The sequence below is a fragment of the Heloderma suspectum genome, chromosome 3, assembly GCF_057233095.1.
Source record: "Heloderma suspectum isolate Gila_16-S chromosome 3, 16-S_ref, whole genome shotgun sequence".
Classification (NCBI taxonomy): domain Eukaryota; kingdom Metazoa; phylum Chordata; class Lepidosauria; order Squamata; family Helodermatidae; genus Heloderma; species Heloderma suspectum.
In genome coordinates, this window is record NC_139460.1 from 108420894 (window position 1) to 108436612 (window position 15719).

The window sequence follows — 15719 nt, forward strand, 5'->3', positions numbered from 1 at the left end:
AAGCTGGGTTGCAGTTAAACCTCAAAAAAACCAAGATTATGGCAACCAGCTTGATTGATAACTGGCAAATAGAGGGAGAAAACGTGGAGGCAGTGACAGACTTTGTCTTTCTAGGCGCAAAGATTACTGCAGACGCTGACTGCAGCCAGGAAATCAGAAGACGTTTACTTCTTGGAAGGACAGCAATGACAAATCTTGATAAAATAGTGAAGAGCAGAGACATCACACTGACAACAAAGGTCCGCATAGTTAAAGCAATGGTATTCCCTGTAGTAACCTATGGCTGAGAGAGCTGGACCATAAGGAAGGCTGAACAAAGGAAGATAGATGCTTTTGAACTGTGGTGCTGGAGGAAAATTCTGAGAGTGCCTTGGACTGCAAGACGATCAAACCAGTCCATACTCCAGGAAATAAAGCCAGACTGCTCACTTGAGGGAATGATATTAAAGGCAAAACTGGAGTACTTTGGCCACATCATGAGAAGACAGGATACCCTGGAGAAGATGCTGATGCTAGGGAAAGTGGAAGGCAAAAGGAAGAGGGGCCGGCCAAGGGCAAGATGGATGGATGATATTCTGGAAGTGACGAACTCGACGTTGGGAGAGCTGGGGGTGGCGACGGCCGACAGGAAGCTCTGGTGTGGGCTGGTCCATGAAGTCACGAAGAGTCGGAAGCGACTGACCGAATAAACAACAAAAAAATGTATGCTAGTTTGATTATCTAAAACTCATACAGATAATTGACTGAAGATTTCTTTTACTGGGTGATATCCCTAACTAAGGGTTTTTCCACTGGACAAATTGGTGTGTGCCTCAAGCTCAACTGCATATTATCTTTCATGTGATATACCTGCAAGCCCAATCCCACAACAGTTGTGTAATATCTCATGACAAGGGTGGTTGGGGAGTCTACAGGCTCTTTGCAATCAGAAGACACAGATGTGAATGATGTAGTTTGGACTCTCATCTCTCAGCTCTTGTCAGTTGCATCTAAGTAGATTATCAAGATGAAACAGATAAGCGTCCTCTAGATGGTGTCATCACACTGACTATGACTTTCTCATCTTGTTTTCCCTACTGTGTGGGAGGGTCTTCAGGATATGTCCAGGATCAGCCTAATTTGGTTGCAAATGTGCAACAGCGAAGGAGGCTCTTCTGGAAAGGGATTAAAGCTAGAACCAGGTGATAGAGGATATGATTGCTGAAATGGTACGGGGCTTGTTCAAAGGGTAGTTATAGCAAAGTGTTAGGTGGTATAGGTGTTGTACCAGCTAAGCAGTAAATGCCAGCCTTGTGACTGCATCCTTCCTGGTGCTTAATGGAAGCCTTAATACTAAAAGGACTTGTCAGGGTCTCCTCCTCAGGAAAATAGCTTTGGGAAGCAAAAGCCTGTGGGTGCTTTGCCTTCTAATGGTGGCTCCTTGCCTGGGTTTTCTAGTTTCTTGGGTCTGGGGCATGATCATGGGAGACAGAGGCATATGGGAAGCCCAGGTGTAGGGCAAGGAGTAAATGAGCCCCTGATTTAGCATGGCCAAGAATGCTGTCCTGAATGCTTCTTATCTGCTGTCCCAGGGTCCTAACATGAGGCTGCCAATTTCTTCTGGATCCAACATGTACTGGGGTGTGTAGGGGCTTTCTCATTTTCTAAGGAAGTTTCATATACCTCAGGCTCTGGCAGTTGTTCAGTTCTGACTAAGCAGAGAACATAACATATGTACTCATAGCAGGAAAAGGCAGTGAGGGAAATTTTGCCTTGGGGCTCTACTTGGACTTGCCACCTAAAGTCTCTTAGCAAAGTTTCTGTAGCCTTCCAAAACTCAGTTCCCACACATAAGCTTCTGTTCATCCTAGGCAGCATTTCCCTAAACAAGCCCTTTAATCATTTGTTTGTTCATATATTAATATAATTGACACCTATGGAATCACATTATTTTTATTTATTTATTATATTTCTGTACTACCAATAGCCAAAGCTATTCTGTGTTACCATTATCATTTTATATACTAACAGCAAACCTGGTAGTTCTCCCTTTCAGTAGGACAGTACAATGGGACCAACTTGAGAGGAGATAGTTTCTGATTACTTGGGGGACCCCCCAGGTAAGCTGAAAAATACAAGTATTTATGAACAAAAGCAAAAAACAACAACAGCCCAGCAAGGCAGCTAACTGTTCAGTAGTGTTATAGATGTTTTGAGAAAAAGGAAGGTTACAGACTGAACCACAGACACATTTCTGTGACTGAGGGGGGAAATAAAACATAAGACAAGTAGTAATCAGTAGGAAAGCATGAAAAAAATCATGTAAGCCAAGAAGGGAGAAAGAACAAAATTATAAAAGGAATAAAGATAAAAACATTGTACATATAAGGAAAGAAGTAAGGGAAGTAAATAAAGCACAGGCAGTTAGAATGCCATAGATAAGGTGTACAAGTTCAGAGATCAGCAATTTGTCTTAAAGTTTTCATAACCAAAAAAGAACAGAACGATGGGATCAAAGGCAATACATCTTGGGGGGGGGGAATAAATTTTATTCAAGTTAATTTCAAGTTAAATGCCAGCTTTAATAACAGTGTGAAAAAAGAAAATGGGGAAAAAGCCATTTCTAAAATAAATTGAAGAGAAAATTGAAACTGTAAGTATATCTAACCCTAAAAAAACTTTATACAATAGACCGAGGGTAATTGAGAGGAGTTAGGAAAGCAGAGGGAATTATTTTTAAAAAGGTATAAAGGCAAAAAGTGAAGAAGAGAGGAGTGAACAGCACTGCCTAGTGTTGCTTGATGTTACTCTCCCTACTCAGAAGAAGGGTGAGAAGCATAGCCCACCTTGACCAGGCTGCCACCTAATTCTGTTCAAGCTTCTTATCCTGATTCTGCAAGAATCTTAAAAGTTCTAAAGTACAATATGTTGGATACAAGGGTAGAACTAGTAGAAGATGTGAGGTTTACCTGATAATTAATGGCAGCATAGACTTGCTGCCATTACCTGATAATTAATGGCAGCACAGAGCAAGCAAAAACATAGTTGGAAGTTAGAATGTGATGTTGAGCTGCAGCCATTTCACCTGTGGTGAATTTCAGCTACCAACCAGAGACCTGGATCTCTGAATTTACTAGTAATTATTATATAGTATCTAACAAAGCCACTAGATGGCAGTATGGTATCAGTTTTTAGTGGCTTAATTTTTTGATCTATTTTGAGATCAGTGGGAATAGAATGCATAAACACTGACAATTGTGCACATTCACATGAAGGTCTAGAGAATGTTCACGGATTACCAGCAGGGAATTCATCACTTAATCCAAAATTATGCCTGTTCAATGCATATAATGCCTGGCTTTGCTGTCAGTTTGTAAGCATTTTCTCAGCTTGGGATGTCTGTCTATCTTTCCCTCCTCTCCTTGTATGTTTTGCTGCTGGAATAATGGTTGAAAGGAGGGTATCAAGGGCTGGAGAAAGAAGAGGAGGAGAAGTGGGTGTTGGGCGGGGGGAGGGAAGAACTTGTTGGCAGATTCACATGTTTGTTGAGGGTGAAGACAAAGCAAGACTTTTCCTCACTCAGCCCTATCTCCTCCACTGTTTGTGGGGGTGGGGAGATGAAACTCATGTGCAAGTTACCATATGTGTGTATAAGTGCAAGTCTGTCTGTCTGCTGTTTGCATCAGGGGTACGGAGGAGGCTCAGGTCTGTCTTTGGTTCCACTGCAAACTATTGAACCCCTGCTTGTAAGAACTTAACCTTCCATCTGGGTTTTTAGGTGGAGCAGGTATTGATTCTTAACCATTTGCACAAAGTTGTGCAGTTCTACAACTTAAATGTAGTGAGAATAACAATTGTACCTCTTCCATGAGAGTGAAAAACTATATATTTTAAAGGGTTATTTTTCTGAGCCAACTGAAGTTTTTTGAGTGCTTAGGCATCTGCTTCACAAGAATCCTGCAACTCAAGTTGTGGAGCCCTAAATAACTCTGTGATGAGTTGCAGTTGCACTTTGCAGGAAAAGGCACTTCTAATTGCAGAGACTGCAATGCAGGATCAATGTTAGTGATCACTGGTTTACCATCTGTTAATTTTGTGTTGAATACATTCAGCCTGTTCTTTGTAGGTTTATGAACCACTACTTATCTTCTGGATCAGGCGTAGGCAACCTTTTTGAGCCCGTGGGCACGTTCGGCAATTTGAGAAACACTCCTGGGCACCACCACAAAATGGCTGGTATGGGCGGCATGGCAAAGAACAAATAACCTGCTCAAAAGACTGAGTAGGTTAGAGGTGGTATCTTAGCCCCCCAACACACTAAACAAGTCCTTTGAACCCACAGTTTTCAGAAACCCATTTTACAGTGATCCTAGCTGCTGTTAAGAAAATGTGTTAATTTAAACCAAAAAAAGTGAGAGGAGTAGGGCACCTTGGTGAGTGCCAAGAAAGGTGTCCGGGTGCACATTGGTTCCCGTGGGTGCCATGTTGCCTATCCCTGCTCTGGATCTTTGCTCATCATGGTTGGTAAAGCATTGTTGGCAGGGGTGGGAAGGTTGAAGACTACCTCTCTGAGGTGGTGAATGCCTCTCTGCAGCAGGGTAAGTTCCCTCTATCTTCAGGGTGGCAATTGTGGGACTTATACCGAAGAAATCTAGTTTAAATCTCATCAGGTTGAACAAGTAATGTCCGCTGTCCACTCTCTTCTTTTCCGACAAGATTCTAGAGAGACTCCATGCAGTCATGGAAGAAACTGAATTCATTCTGGATTTTGGCCAGATTTTGGGACAGAAACAGCCTTGGTAGCTTTAGTGGATGACATCTGTTGGGAACTGGATGGTGGGAGTGGAACCCTCTTGGTCCTGCTGGATATCTCAGCAGCTTGTACCACCATCGATCAGTATCATTCTGTCTTGATTATCTATCTGGTTTGGGGTTAGGCAGCACAGTATTACAGTGGTTCCAGTCCTATCTCAATGGCCTATTACAGAAGGTTGTGTTGGATTCTTTTCCATTTCATGGCGTTTGACTTGTGGGGTGCCTCAGGGTTCCATCTTATCTCTTATGATTTTCAGTATCTATAAGAAGTTGCTGGGTGAAATCACCAGACGCTTGGGCTGCATTGTCACCAGTATGCTGCTGATGTGCAGCTCTAGCTCTCTTTTCCACATGAATCCCAGAGAGGCTGTAGATGTCCTGGATGAGGGTTGGCTGTGGGAAAATAAGCTGAAACTTAAACCAGATAACACAGAGGTTTTGTGGCCTGGGAAACTGACTGTTCTGGATGGTAGTTGCACTCCCTTTGAAGGATCAGGTACACCACACCAGTTGGGGGTTCTGATGGACTTGCGCTATCTGGGGAAGCCCAGATGGCGATGATGACAAGGAAGGCCTTTCATCAGCTAATTAAATGTCTGTATATTTGACATTAGGATTGAATCCAGTGTGAGTAAAAAAGATGGTAAAAATATTAAAATGTTTTCTAGGGTTTCTAAAATTGTTTTTGGAAAGAAAAAGCATAATGATTCATATTTCTAAAACGCTCATAGACACCAGAAATAACATTTGTTTGCCTTCTGGTAGTCTCTAAACTATAATGCTCACTACTTCCATCTGCTACAAATGATGACAAAATATACAAAAGGTGGAAGAAAATAGTAAAAAAAAAAATCAGTGTGCTTTTAGAACAGGAGTGGGCAACCTGATTGCTCCCGTGAGCCACACGTAGTGGTGGATGGCAGATCGGGGGCTGCATGCCAGCAGAGCCAGTGGTGGGTGAGGCCTGGGTTCCCTCCCCCATCCTGTCCACACACACAGAGCCTTCACATTTGTTTGTTTGTTTGTTTGTTTGCCGTATTTGTGTACGGCTCCATATCTAAAACAGATTTCACTAAACTTCACTCACTGCCTCATACACAGACACATGCATACATGCTGCCCCCTCACTGACTGTCACTGTCCGTCTCTCAAACGCATACACACCTCTTATCTCCCCCCATTGGGCAGGGGGATCTTTATCAGGATCTTGGGGCAGAAAAGGGTTAAACCTCTCCTCCCCCAAGATTCTCTTCCTTGGCTTCTCTCTCTCTACTCAGAGAGGAATGTTATTCTTGAAAGAGAAACCATGAGTATAGCAGGCTAGAGCAGCAGGAGATGGTCTATCTCTTTATACTCTGTTGTTTCCTTTTAAGAATATCATTCTTGAGAGAGAAACTACAGAGTACGGCAGGATAGAGCAGCAAAAGGGTCCATTTTACACCCAGAGGTACAGCGAAAGAGAGGTGTAAGAAGGGAAATTGGGGTAGTACGGCAGGATGGAGCAGCAAAAGGGTCCATTTTACACCCAGAGGTACAGCAAAAGAGTGGTGTAAGAAGGGAAATTGGGGTGGGGGTGCTAGGTCCTCCATGGGCTGCAGGACAGACCCCCAAGGGCAGCATGTGACCCACGGATTGCCCACATATGCTTTAGATTGAAGTATTTGTAACATATTCTTATAACATATAAAACAATAGGTTTAAAACTGGCTTTTTCATGTTTTTTTCTAGAATATTTTAACTGGGATAACTACTTGAAAGAGACAGAATCCGTAGCTGCTCCCTCACATTGTTTCAGACAGGTAAATGATTTAAAACATAAATAAGTGTACATAAATGTTAAACTTATGTTTGTGTTATAAATAGTATAAATAGATGGCATGTTATACTTGGAGCTTCTCAGTGTTGTTTACATTTAATACAGGTATATGTTACATAACCCACATTCATATTTTACAAGCTGTATATACCCTTAACATAACCTTTAGTAAATATTTAGAAAAATAACTCCAGTGGGTTTTTAAATCATCAGTATTAATCAGATACATGAAATGTTTCTGCTGATATTAAGCTTTCCACAGGTCTCTTAAGGCTGTGATTCAAAGTGTACTTCATTGGAAATAAATTCCATTAAAATCAGGGCCAAACTACAAGTTATACTGAGTACGTTGTGTGCAGCTACATCTATGGTTTTTCTTTAATTACAGATGCTGGGGGCAGGGGATTGTTTTGGGGAGTGTGGCAAGCAGGAAGGTATAGCCCTTCTGTCCCAGCCATGATCAGGAAAAATCTCTCACAAACACACATGTGTACGTACATATGTATGTATGCAGTTGTAAGGCTTTTTAAAAAGTTCCCATTGACACCAATGCTTCCCTGCCCTGCCCCCCCACCCCCCAAGCCTCATAATGACCCAATTTTCTACATTCGCAGCTGGGGAAGAATTTTCTTCCCACTCACAATCACCTTCCTTCGCATCTATAATTAAAGAAAAAATCAAGGTGTAACTGTATGCGATGCATTCAGCATAACGTGTAATTTGATCCTCAGAGAACATCGTACAAGTAAATAAGTTTAGGGTAGAAGTGTCAGCCTATTATAGTAGTGCAAAGTCTGAATTATGGTAAGAAACAAACCTGGTACAGTGGGTCACATATTCGACTTGGATGTGAGATAGCTGAGCCATTAAGTTCATGGGGTGGTTCTGTCTATGCTGCTATCTCTTAGCTTAACCTACCTTATAATGTGAGAATACAGGAACAACTGTAAATCCTGTGGTAAACTTACAAATTATTTATAAACTACATTTAGGATAATTTGCCCAGGGCTGAAAAACTCCTAGGTGGAATATTTAGGTGCCAGGATTTTTCTAGCTATTCAATTGGGGAGTTAATTTGATCTTAGCCCAAAAGGCTGAGAAGCAATTAATTACAGCGGTTAGAAAGCTTAGTAAAGCTCCCAGACTGTCGAAAATCTCTTCTGACTAGCCATAAAAGTACTACTGATTCTCTCCTGAGAACATAGTCCAATAAATGGCTTATCTCTCCTTTCCTGTAGTCTAGGATTCCACCTAGCAATGATTTCAAAGTGGGGATGAAATTGGAAGCTCACGACCCTCGCAATGTTACCTCAGTGTGTATAGCTACAGTTATTGGAATCACGGGTGCCAGATTAAGGTTGCGGCTTGATGGAAGTGACAACAAAAATGACTTCTGGAGGCTAGTGGATTCATCTGACATACAGCAAATTGGGACCTGTGAGAAGAAAGGAGGGATGCTTCAGCCTCCGCTAGGTAATGAATCATGAGTCTTAACCTGATTTGATCCAGTATGGCTCTTCTTATGTGTATGACATCACAGTTTGCTTTGAAGTTATAATTGTTTGTTATTTCAAACAACTTAGCAAAATGACAGCAACCAGAAATGAAGAGAATTAGAATAGACTAAACCTTATTTATGGATTGTATCTAGTGCTGGCTTTGCACAAGGCAGGGCATCCAGTTTCCCCCCAATTGCACCCACTGCAGCCCTCTGTGCTACATCACATAATGTTCTATTTTGGAGGGTTCCCCAACCTCCGGGAGTGGGGGCTGCAGTGGGTAGCAGGGATTGGCAGACTTCAGGTGCCAGGGTGGAAATGCTTTCACCATGGAATACAGCCCTATATACTGTAGTGTCTAAGTGTCTTTATATGATACTTCCAGTAATCTTCTTAAAAATTCGTACTTTTATGAGTTGCCTTTTGGCCCAAATACAGCCCCCAGATGATAGCCACATACCTGGTTGCATGTAATTATGCTGGATTGCTGTGCTTTGGGGAGATGGCTGAGATATTATTTATCCCTTTTAAAAATTCTCTGGACCAATTCCCTGCCTTACAACTGTCATTGGAACACTGGCAGAATGTTCCCCGCCCGTTTTTTTTACTTCTCATCCTTGTTCCTTACCTACTCTCACTGCTCTGTCTAGGATCTGTGTACCCATTAAAGTTCATAGAATCATAGAATAGTAGGGTCGGAAGGGGCCTACAAGGCCATCGAGTCCAACCCCCTGCTCAGTGCAGGAATCCAAGTCAGAGCATCCCTGACAGATGGCTGCCCAGCCTCGTCTTGAATGCCTCCAGTGTGGGAGAGCCCACTACCTCCCTAGGTCATTGGTTCCATTGTCATATTGCTCTAACAGTCAGGAGTTTTTTCCTAATGTTCAGCCGGAATCTGGCTTCCTGTAACTTGAGCCCGTTATTCCGTGTCCTGCCCTCTGAGATGATCGAGAAGAGATCCTGGCCTTCCTCTCTGTGAGGAAGTACTTTCAAGTACTTGAACAGCGCTATCGTATCTCCCCTCAGTCTTCTCTTCTCAAGGCTAAACATGCCCAGTTCTTTCAGTCTCTCTTCATAGGGCTTTGTTTCCAGTCCCCTGATCATTTTTGTTGCTCTCCTCTGAACTTTCTCCAGTTTGTCTGCATCCTTCTTAAAATGTGGTGCCCAGAACTGGACACAGTATTCCAGATGAGGCCTAACCAGTGCTGAGTAGAGGGGAACTAGTACTTCTTGGGATTTGGAAGCTATTCTTCTATGAATGCAGCCCAAAAGACCATTGGCCTTTTTTGCAGTCACATCACATTGCTGGCTCCTATTCAGCTTGTGATCGACAATAATTCCAAGATCTGTCTCGCTTGTAGTGTTGTTGAGCCACGTATCCCCCATCTTGTAACTGTGCATCTGGTTTCTTTTTCCTAGGTGCAGAACTTGGCATTTATCCCTATTAAATGTCATTCTGTTGTTTTCTGCCCAGCGCTCCAGTCTATCCAGATCACTTTGAATTTTGTTTCTGTCTTCCAAAGTATTAGCTATCCCGCCCAATTTTGTGTCATCTGCAAATTTGATCAGCATTCTCTGCACCTCCTCCTCCAAGTCCTTAATAAAAATGTTGACGAGCACTGGGCCCAGGACTGAGCCCTGTGGTACCCCGCTTGTTACCTCTCCCCAGTTTGAGAAGATCCCAGTTGACTGTTAACGTGTTGCCTTTCCCCACAAATTTTCCATGCAACTGACCTACACAGAGTGATTCAACCCTTTCATGATTTTCCAACTCATCTGTGTCTAGCCTACTATACTTTGAAATAGCACTCCCTTTTCAGGTTCAGTTTTTCTGTTTGTTCCTGTCTGTTCTCCAGAATCTTTCACAGCTGCACAACACATTCATGCTTCCACATGTCCTAACATAAAAGTAAGCCAAAAGCCACAGTTGTTGTTTATTATTATTACATATAAAGCAAGCAAAGTGGAAGTAAAATTAAATGTGTAGGTTTATAATTAATTTACTGATGTTTAATTAAAATATGGCCCCTGCTAATATGTCTGCATGTGGGATGGCTCTGTTGTGTTTCCAAAAAACGGATTTTGGAAACTACCCTTTTATTGAGTCAGTTTGGGAGACAACCCTTTTGTCCCGCTTAGCTGCCTGTGTGTGGGATGGCTCTGTTGTGTAGCATTCAGTGCCTCAAAAGAATGTGCGCGTGGAACATCTTGCAAAGAGAGGCCTTGATAAAAGGTGTTCTATTTTGTCCTCCTGTGTTTTATGAAGATAGGAAGAATTCCAATGATCAAACACGGTTGCTTAGCTGAAAACATTTTGAAACATTTCTGTTGGCAGTTTTACAGCGTTTTCTTCAATAGGCTAAGCTGGGAGCTAATTGGGTGTATAATTGCTTCCTGCTAGCTTTATTCAAAACTGATCTTTCCCAAGTGGTATGGAACCTTCTGGTCCCAGCAATCCTATTCCTCTTGTAATATAATACAAATCAAAATGCTTCTTTCCCCCCTAACTTGAAATGTAGTAGATTCCCACGTGTTGGACCAGATATTTAGCTTACTTTAGCTCAATTGTTGTTGTAGCTTTTAGTGGAAAATTTCTCGGCAGTATACAAACATATTCATCTTTTGTTTGTAAATTGAAAATTATCCTATACAGATAGTATCACTTATAAAGGCACCTTGTTTCTTTAACACATATTTTGTAAATCTGTTGTGCACAGTTAATCTATTGTTTTCAATTTAGGGTTCCAGATGAATGCATCTTCTTGGCCAATGTTCCTCCTAAGAACGCTAAATGGAGCTGAAATGGCACCTGCAGCATTCTTTAAGAAGGTAAGAAATTGGGCTGCAGTTGCATTGCTTGTTGAGGATTCCAGTGCATCAAGCATTCTCTCCAGCATGAAAAGGCAAGGAAGTTATTTAAAATGTCTGGACACGGAAGAATCATGTCATCTGAATGGATGGGCATCCCTTTTTCCTGTGTCTGTACGAGGGTCAAGAAGCAACAGTAAGAACCAGACATGGAACAACCGATTGGTTCAAAATTGGGAAAGGAGTACGACAAGGCTGCATATTGTCTCCCTGCTTATTTAACTTATATGCAGAGTGCATCATGAGAAACGCCGGGTTGGATGAATCACAGTTCGGAATTAAGATTGCCAGGAGAATTGTCAACAACCTCAGATATGCAGATGATACCACCCTAATGGCAGAAAGCGAAGAGGATCTAAAGAGCCTCTTGTTGAGGGTGAAAGAGGAGAGTGCAAAAGCTGGTTTGAAACTCAACGTTAAAAAAACTAAGATCATGGCATCTGGCCCCATCACTTCCTGGCATATGGAAGGGGAAGAAATGGAAGCAGTGACAGATTTTATTTTCTTGGGCTCCAAGAATGGTGACTGTAGCCATGAAATTAAAAGACGCTTGCTCCTTGCGAGGAAAGCTATGGCAAACCTAGACAGCATAGTAATAAGCAGAGACATCACCTTGCCGACAAAGGTCCGTCTAATCAAAGCTATGGTTTTCCCAGTAGTAACGTATGGCTGTGAGAGCTGGACTATAAGGAAGGCTGAGCGCCGAAGAATTGATGCCTTCGAACTGTGGTGCTGGAGAAGACTCTTACGAGTCCCCTGGACTTCAAGGAGGTCAAATCAGTCCATCCTAAAGGAAACAACCCTGAGTGCTCATTGGAAAGACAGATAGTGAAAGTGAAGCTCAAATATTTTGGCCACCTAATGCGAAGAGAAAACTCTCTGGAAAAGACCCTGATGCTGGGAAAGACTAAAGGCAAAAGGAGAAGGGGACGACAGAGGATGAGATGGCTAGATAGCATCACTGATGCAATGAATATGGACTTGAGCACGCTCCGGGAGAGAGCGCAGGACAGGAAGGCCTAGCGTGCTGTGGTCCACGGGGTCACGAAGAGTTGGACACGACTGAACGACTGAACAACAACAATGCCATATTAGTTAGAAAATGTTTTTAACCTGCTTTACATGTCGTGAGTGCAGGACAAATTGAACTGGTTAAATGTATATGCTGGTGTTGTGCCTATTGGACAGACGTTTCACAAAAGTCAAATTAATATATTAAATGTATGGGTATCATAATGTGTGATGATCCTATACATACGTACATGTCATGTTACAACCTAGACAGATGTAGCAAGCTAATTCCTATATGGCAAAAAACAAAAAGGTGAAGAATAGATTACTTGGAGAATGTATTTAAGACTCTCAGATACAGAGAATATCCATAAAGTATGTCTAAAGTACTTTTAAAATGCCCTCTGTTCCTAATCGTAGTCACTCTTGTACACAAATAACACTCCAGAGAACATGTTTAATGCCTGTAATGTGAAATTCTGCTTATTAAATGTAAGGAATATGTCTTTCTGTTGATAGAAATTTCATTGGAAATGAGTAGGAAACTTCATTGTATGACTTCCAAAATTACATCTCAGCAATTTATCATTTGTAAACATTGTGATTTTTCTTCTTTCATGTTGAATTCATGTGCTGCCCCATGGACAAAAGTGGCCAGTCATGAGTTTCCTGTTCTGAGTGAAATATTATTGCTGTACTAAGAGCCTTTGCATGTGAAATGGGGCCAATATAAATCTTACATCCCTGAACTAAAGGGATTTCTATGCCTAGAAATAGAGGATGAAGCAGCAGCTTCCGTAGATACTAACTTTGTGGCCACACATACTTTGTTTGTATTTAGAGATTCCTAGACAGGGAAAACAGAGTGCTGGAGAAGGAAGCAAGAAAGCATAGAATATAACCAGCAGAGAAGGGTTATGGAATAGGTAAAATGTGAAATTGGAGGTCATGTGAAAGAGCAGGAGTCAAAGGAAAAATAGGCACTAGGTCTATAACATCTAACAATATACTAAAATGTGTCAACTACAGGCAGTATACTTTCTCTCTTTTGTCACACGTGGTCCCAATCTTGCTACTCCTTCTGTCTTGATGGTTCTGAATTACCCCAAAACTAGAAGCATACATGCTGTTGTTTCATGAAGAAAAGCAACTGGGTTGATTTGGAAAATTGAGGGCTTAAAAAAAAAAAAATGCCTAAACTATGAGAGGAATAATAAATCTGCTCTCTTAATGACATCAAAGACCTTAAATCAGGACATGCCCTTCAGTCAGGCTATCAGGACTGTATACAGCTTTCTTATTAATGCTGTATACAAAACAGAGTTACATGAAGTATCAGCTTTTCCCCACCAAATTTGCAAACTAACCAAATAAACAACCAAAAAAGCAAGGAGGAAGGAAGAATAAAACTCCATCATGGTAGCAATTCATCACTTGAACGTCTACTGAAGTCACATTATGCAAGTTTGAATGGGTTTATAAGAGAGCCTCCTGCTGGTTTACAAACATGCTTTAGGCATAATCTTGAAGACTGAAAATGGTCAATTCATGGACTCTTTTGACATTGATAAGTATGACCCTGGAAACTATTTTGTCATTTTAGCAACAATGTAACTTCTTCCTTTTTGCTCATTAACAAGGGACTAGAAACTATTTCTTTCATTGGTAACTAAAGGAACAAATCATATCTTAAATGATCAAAAATGTCAAATTTCATTCTGTTGCATTTCCTTTTAATTCTCTACATACCTTTGCATTCCATAGAGCCTGCCATTTAATTTTAAGCCATCCAGTTTTTCGCACTGCAGAGATAGAGGGTCATAGAAAAGATAGGAAAAATGTTTAACATACAGTATCCAGTTTAGTGTATCTTTTGAAGCAACAGTAATTGTGCACAACAAGGTTATATAAAACTTATTTCCTTCAAGATTTTCATTTTTCATAAATGTTTGTCTCTTCTTATTTTGATAGGAACCTCCAAAGCCTTCTCCAAACTGTTTTAAAGTTGGAATGAAGCTAGAAGCAATAGACAGGAAAAACCCTTATTTAATATGCCCTGCAACCATTGGGGGTGTTAAAGGAGATGAAGTTTTTATTACCTTTGATGGCTGGCGAGGGGCATTTGACTATTGGTGTAAATATGATTCTCGGGATATCTTTCCAGTTGGATGGTGTGACTTAACAGGAGATGCTCTACAACCACCAGGGAACAGCGGTAAGCAATTTTTATCTGTGAAAATGTCATGGTTCAGGCTCAGTTGGTCTTAATTGGCTTTTAAGGTGGTATCTTTAAGGTTTTGATTAGACTGATAGAGAGCATAATCAGGAAAAACGTGTCTGTGTTTGGTAATTTTGTCATCATAATGTAATAGTGCAACAAAGTAGAGTGAAACAGAGTGAAATAAAACCTAAGGCTAAGACGAGCTATATTTAAATCTGTTCATTAACATTTGTTACTTTAACAGTCCAGTCCTAAACATATCTATTCATAAGACCTGCTGTGTTTAAAGAGGCTTAGTCCCAGGCAAATGAGTATAGGATTGCAGCCTAAAACAGGAAAGAGTAATGTTAGTTTGCTTACTTGTTATGTTTTCTGCTGGTTCAGTCGTAATAGGAAATCATGGTGTCCTGCTGTGTGAACACATCACGGCAACCCTTGGGCTCACACATCCCCCCCCCTTTTCTTTTGCATCCATGAAGAGGTGGTTGGATTTTTCATTTACATCTTAAACAAATCATAACATTCCTCATGATAAGGGGAAACTGTGGTTTCAGATCCTGGCTTGTTCTCACTAAATTTAATTTTTACTAATTTTAATTCACTTTAATTCTGATCAATTAAAGTTTTATTTAAAACACCACCAGTATGACTATGATAACACATATCTGATTTAGAAGCAATGGGAAATGCCGAGAAACGTTCTCTTCCAATTTTAAATGAACCACTGTTTCCAATAATGCCCAAATTCTGGGAATCGGCTTATAAGTGGTGGTATTTTACATCATTTTGTAGAACTTTACCACAGTGATTACTGCATATTTCACAGAGATCCCAAAAAGATATTACTTTAAAACCATATTCAACAGCTATGTTTTTTTTTTTTTAAATTACTCTAGGGAAGAGCAGAAGGGCCCTGATCCAGATGGGGACCTTAGCTTGGTGGGTAGGGGGCTTTAACCCTTCTACCTCACTATGGCCCCAATCTGGATTGGGTGCTCTGCACTATATTCTAGAGTTTAAAAAAACCCCAAACTGATGTAGCTGCTACATATAGATTTAAAGTAATGTCTGTTTTGGTCCAGTTATTAATGTCTTCAGGGTCTCTTTTTTCTTTTATGCTCATCACATTTATGTCAGAGGCACGATCCAGTAGGCGCCTATGCAGCAAGCATAACTATACAGCACAAACACAGCATTTTTTTCCATGAACAGATGCACTGAAATAAGGTAGTCTTTTAGTGGATGCCCTGCAAAAGCTCAGCTATTTTTTTTTTCAGCTGATCAAAAGATTGTTAGTTGTCTTGAGCCCATTCTTGTATGGGGTTTGTAAACCTGGCTACTTCATAATTTATTGTTCATTTAATGCATTTTTTACCCCAATCTTCAGTCAAAAAGGCTCCCACAACAACTTATGGATCAATAAAAAAACAATACAGTCTCTTCCCTCAGGCTTACAATCTAAAAGACACCGCACAAAAGGAAAAAAGGATGGGGAGGGGAAGGGAAGGGA

At 41.0% G+C, this 15719-nt stretch overlaps 1 protein-coding gene across 3 annotated transcripts in view; it reads left to right on the forward strand.

The window, feature by feature from the left end:
* The window catches only part of SCML2 (Scm polycomb group protein like 2), a 60594-nt gene that overhangs the window by 16985 nt on the left and 27890 nt on the right, over nt 1-15719 (forward strand). For all 3 annotated transcript variants that reach the window (XM_084844073.1, XM_084844074.1, XM_084844075.1), the window contains exons 4-7: nt 6523-6593; nt 7849-8083; nt 10850-10938; nt 13960-14203. In XM_084844073.1, coding sequence (XP_084700199.1) covers nt 6523-6593; nt 7849-8083; nt 10850-10938; nt 13960-14203 — 639 coding nt within the window. The remainder of the gene's footprint in view (nt 1-6522; nt 6594-7848; nt 8084-10849; nt 10939-13959; nt 14204-15719) is intronic.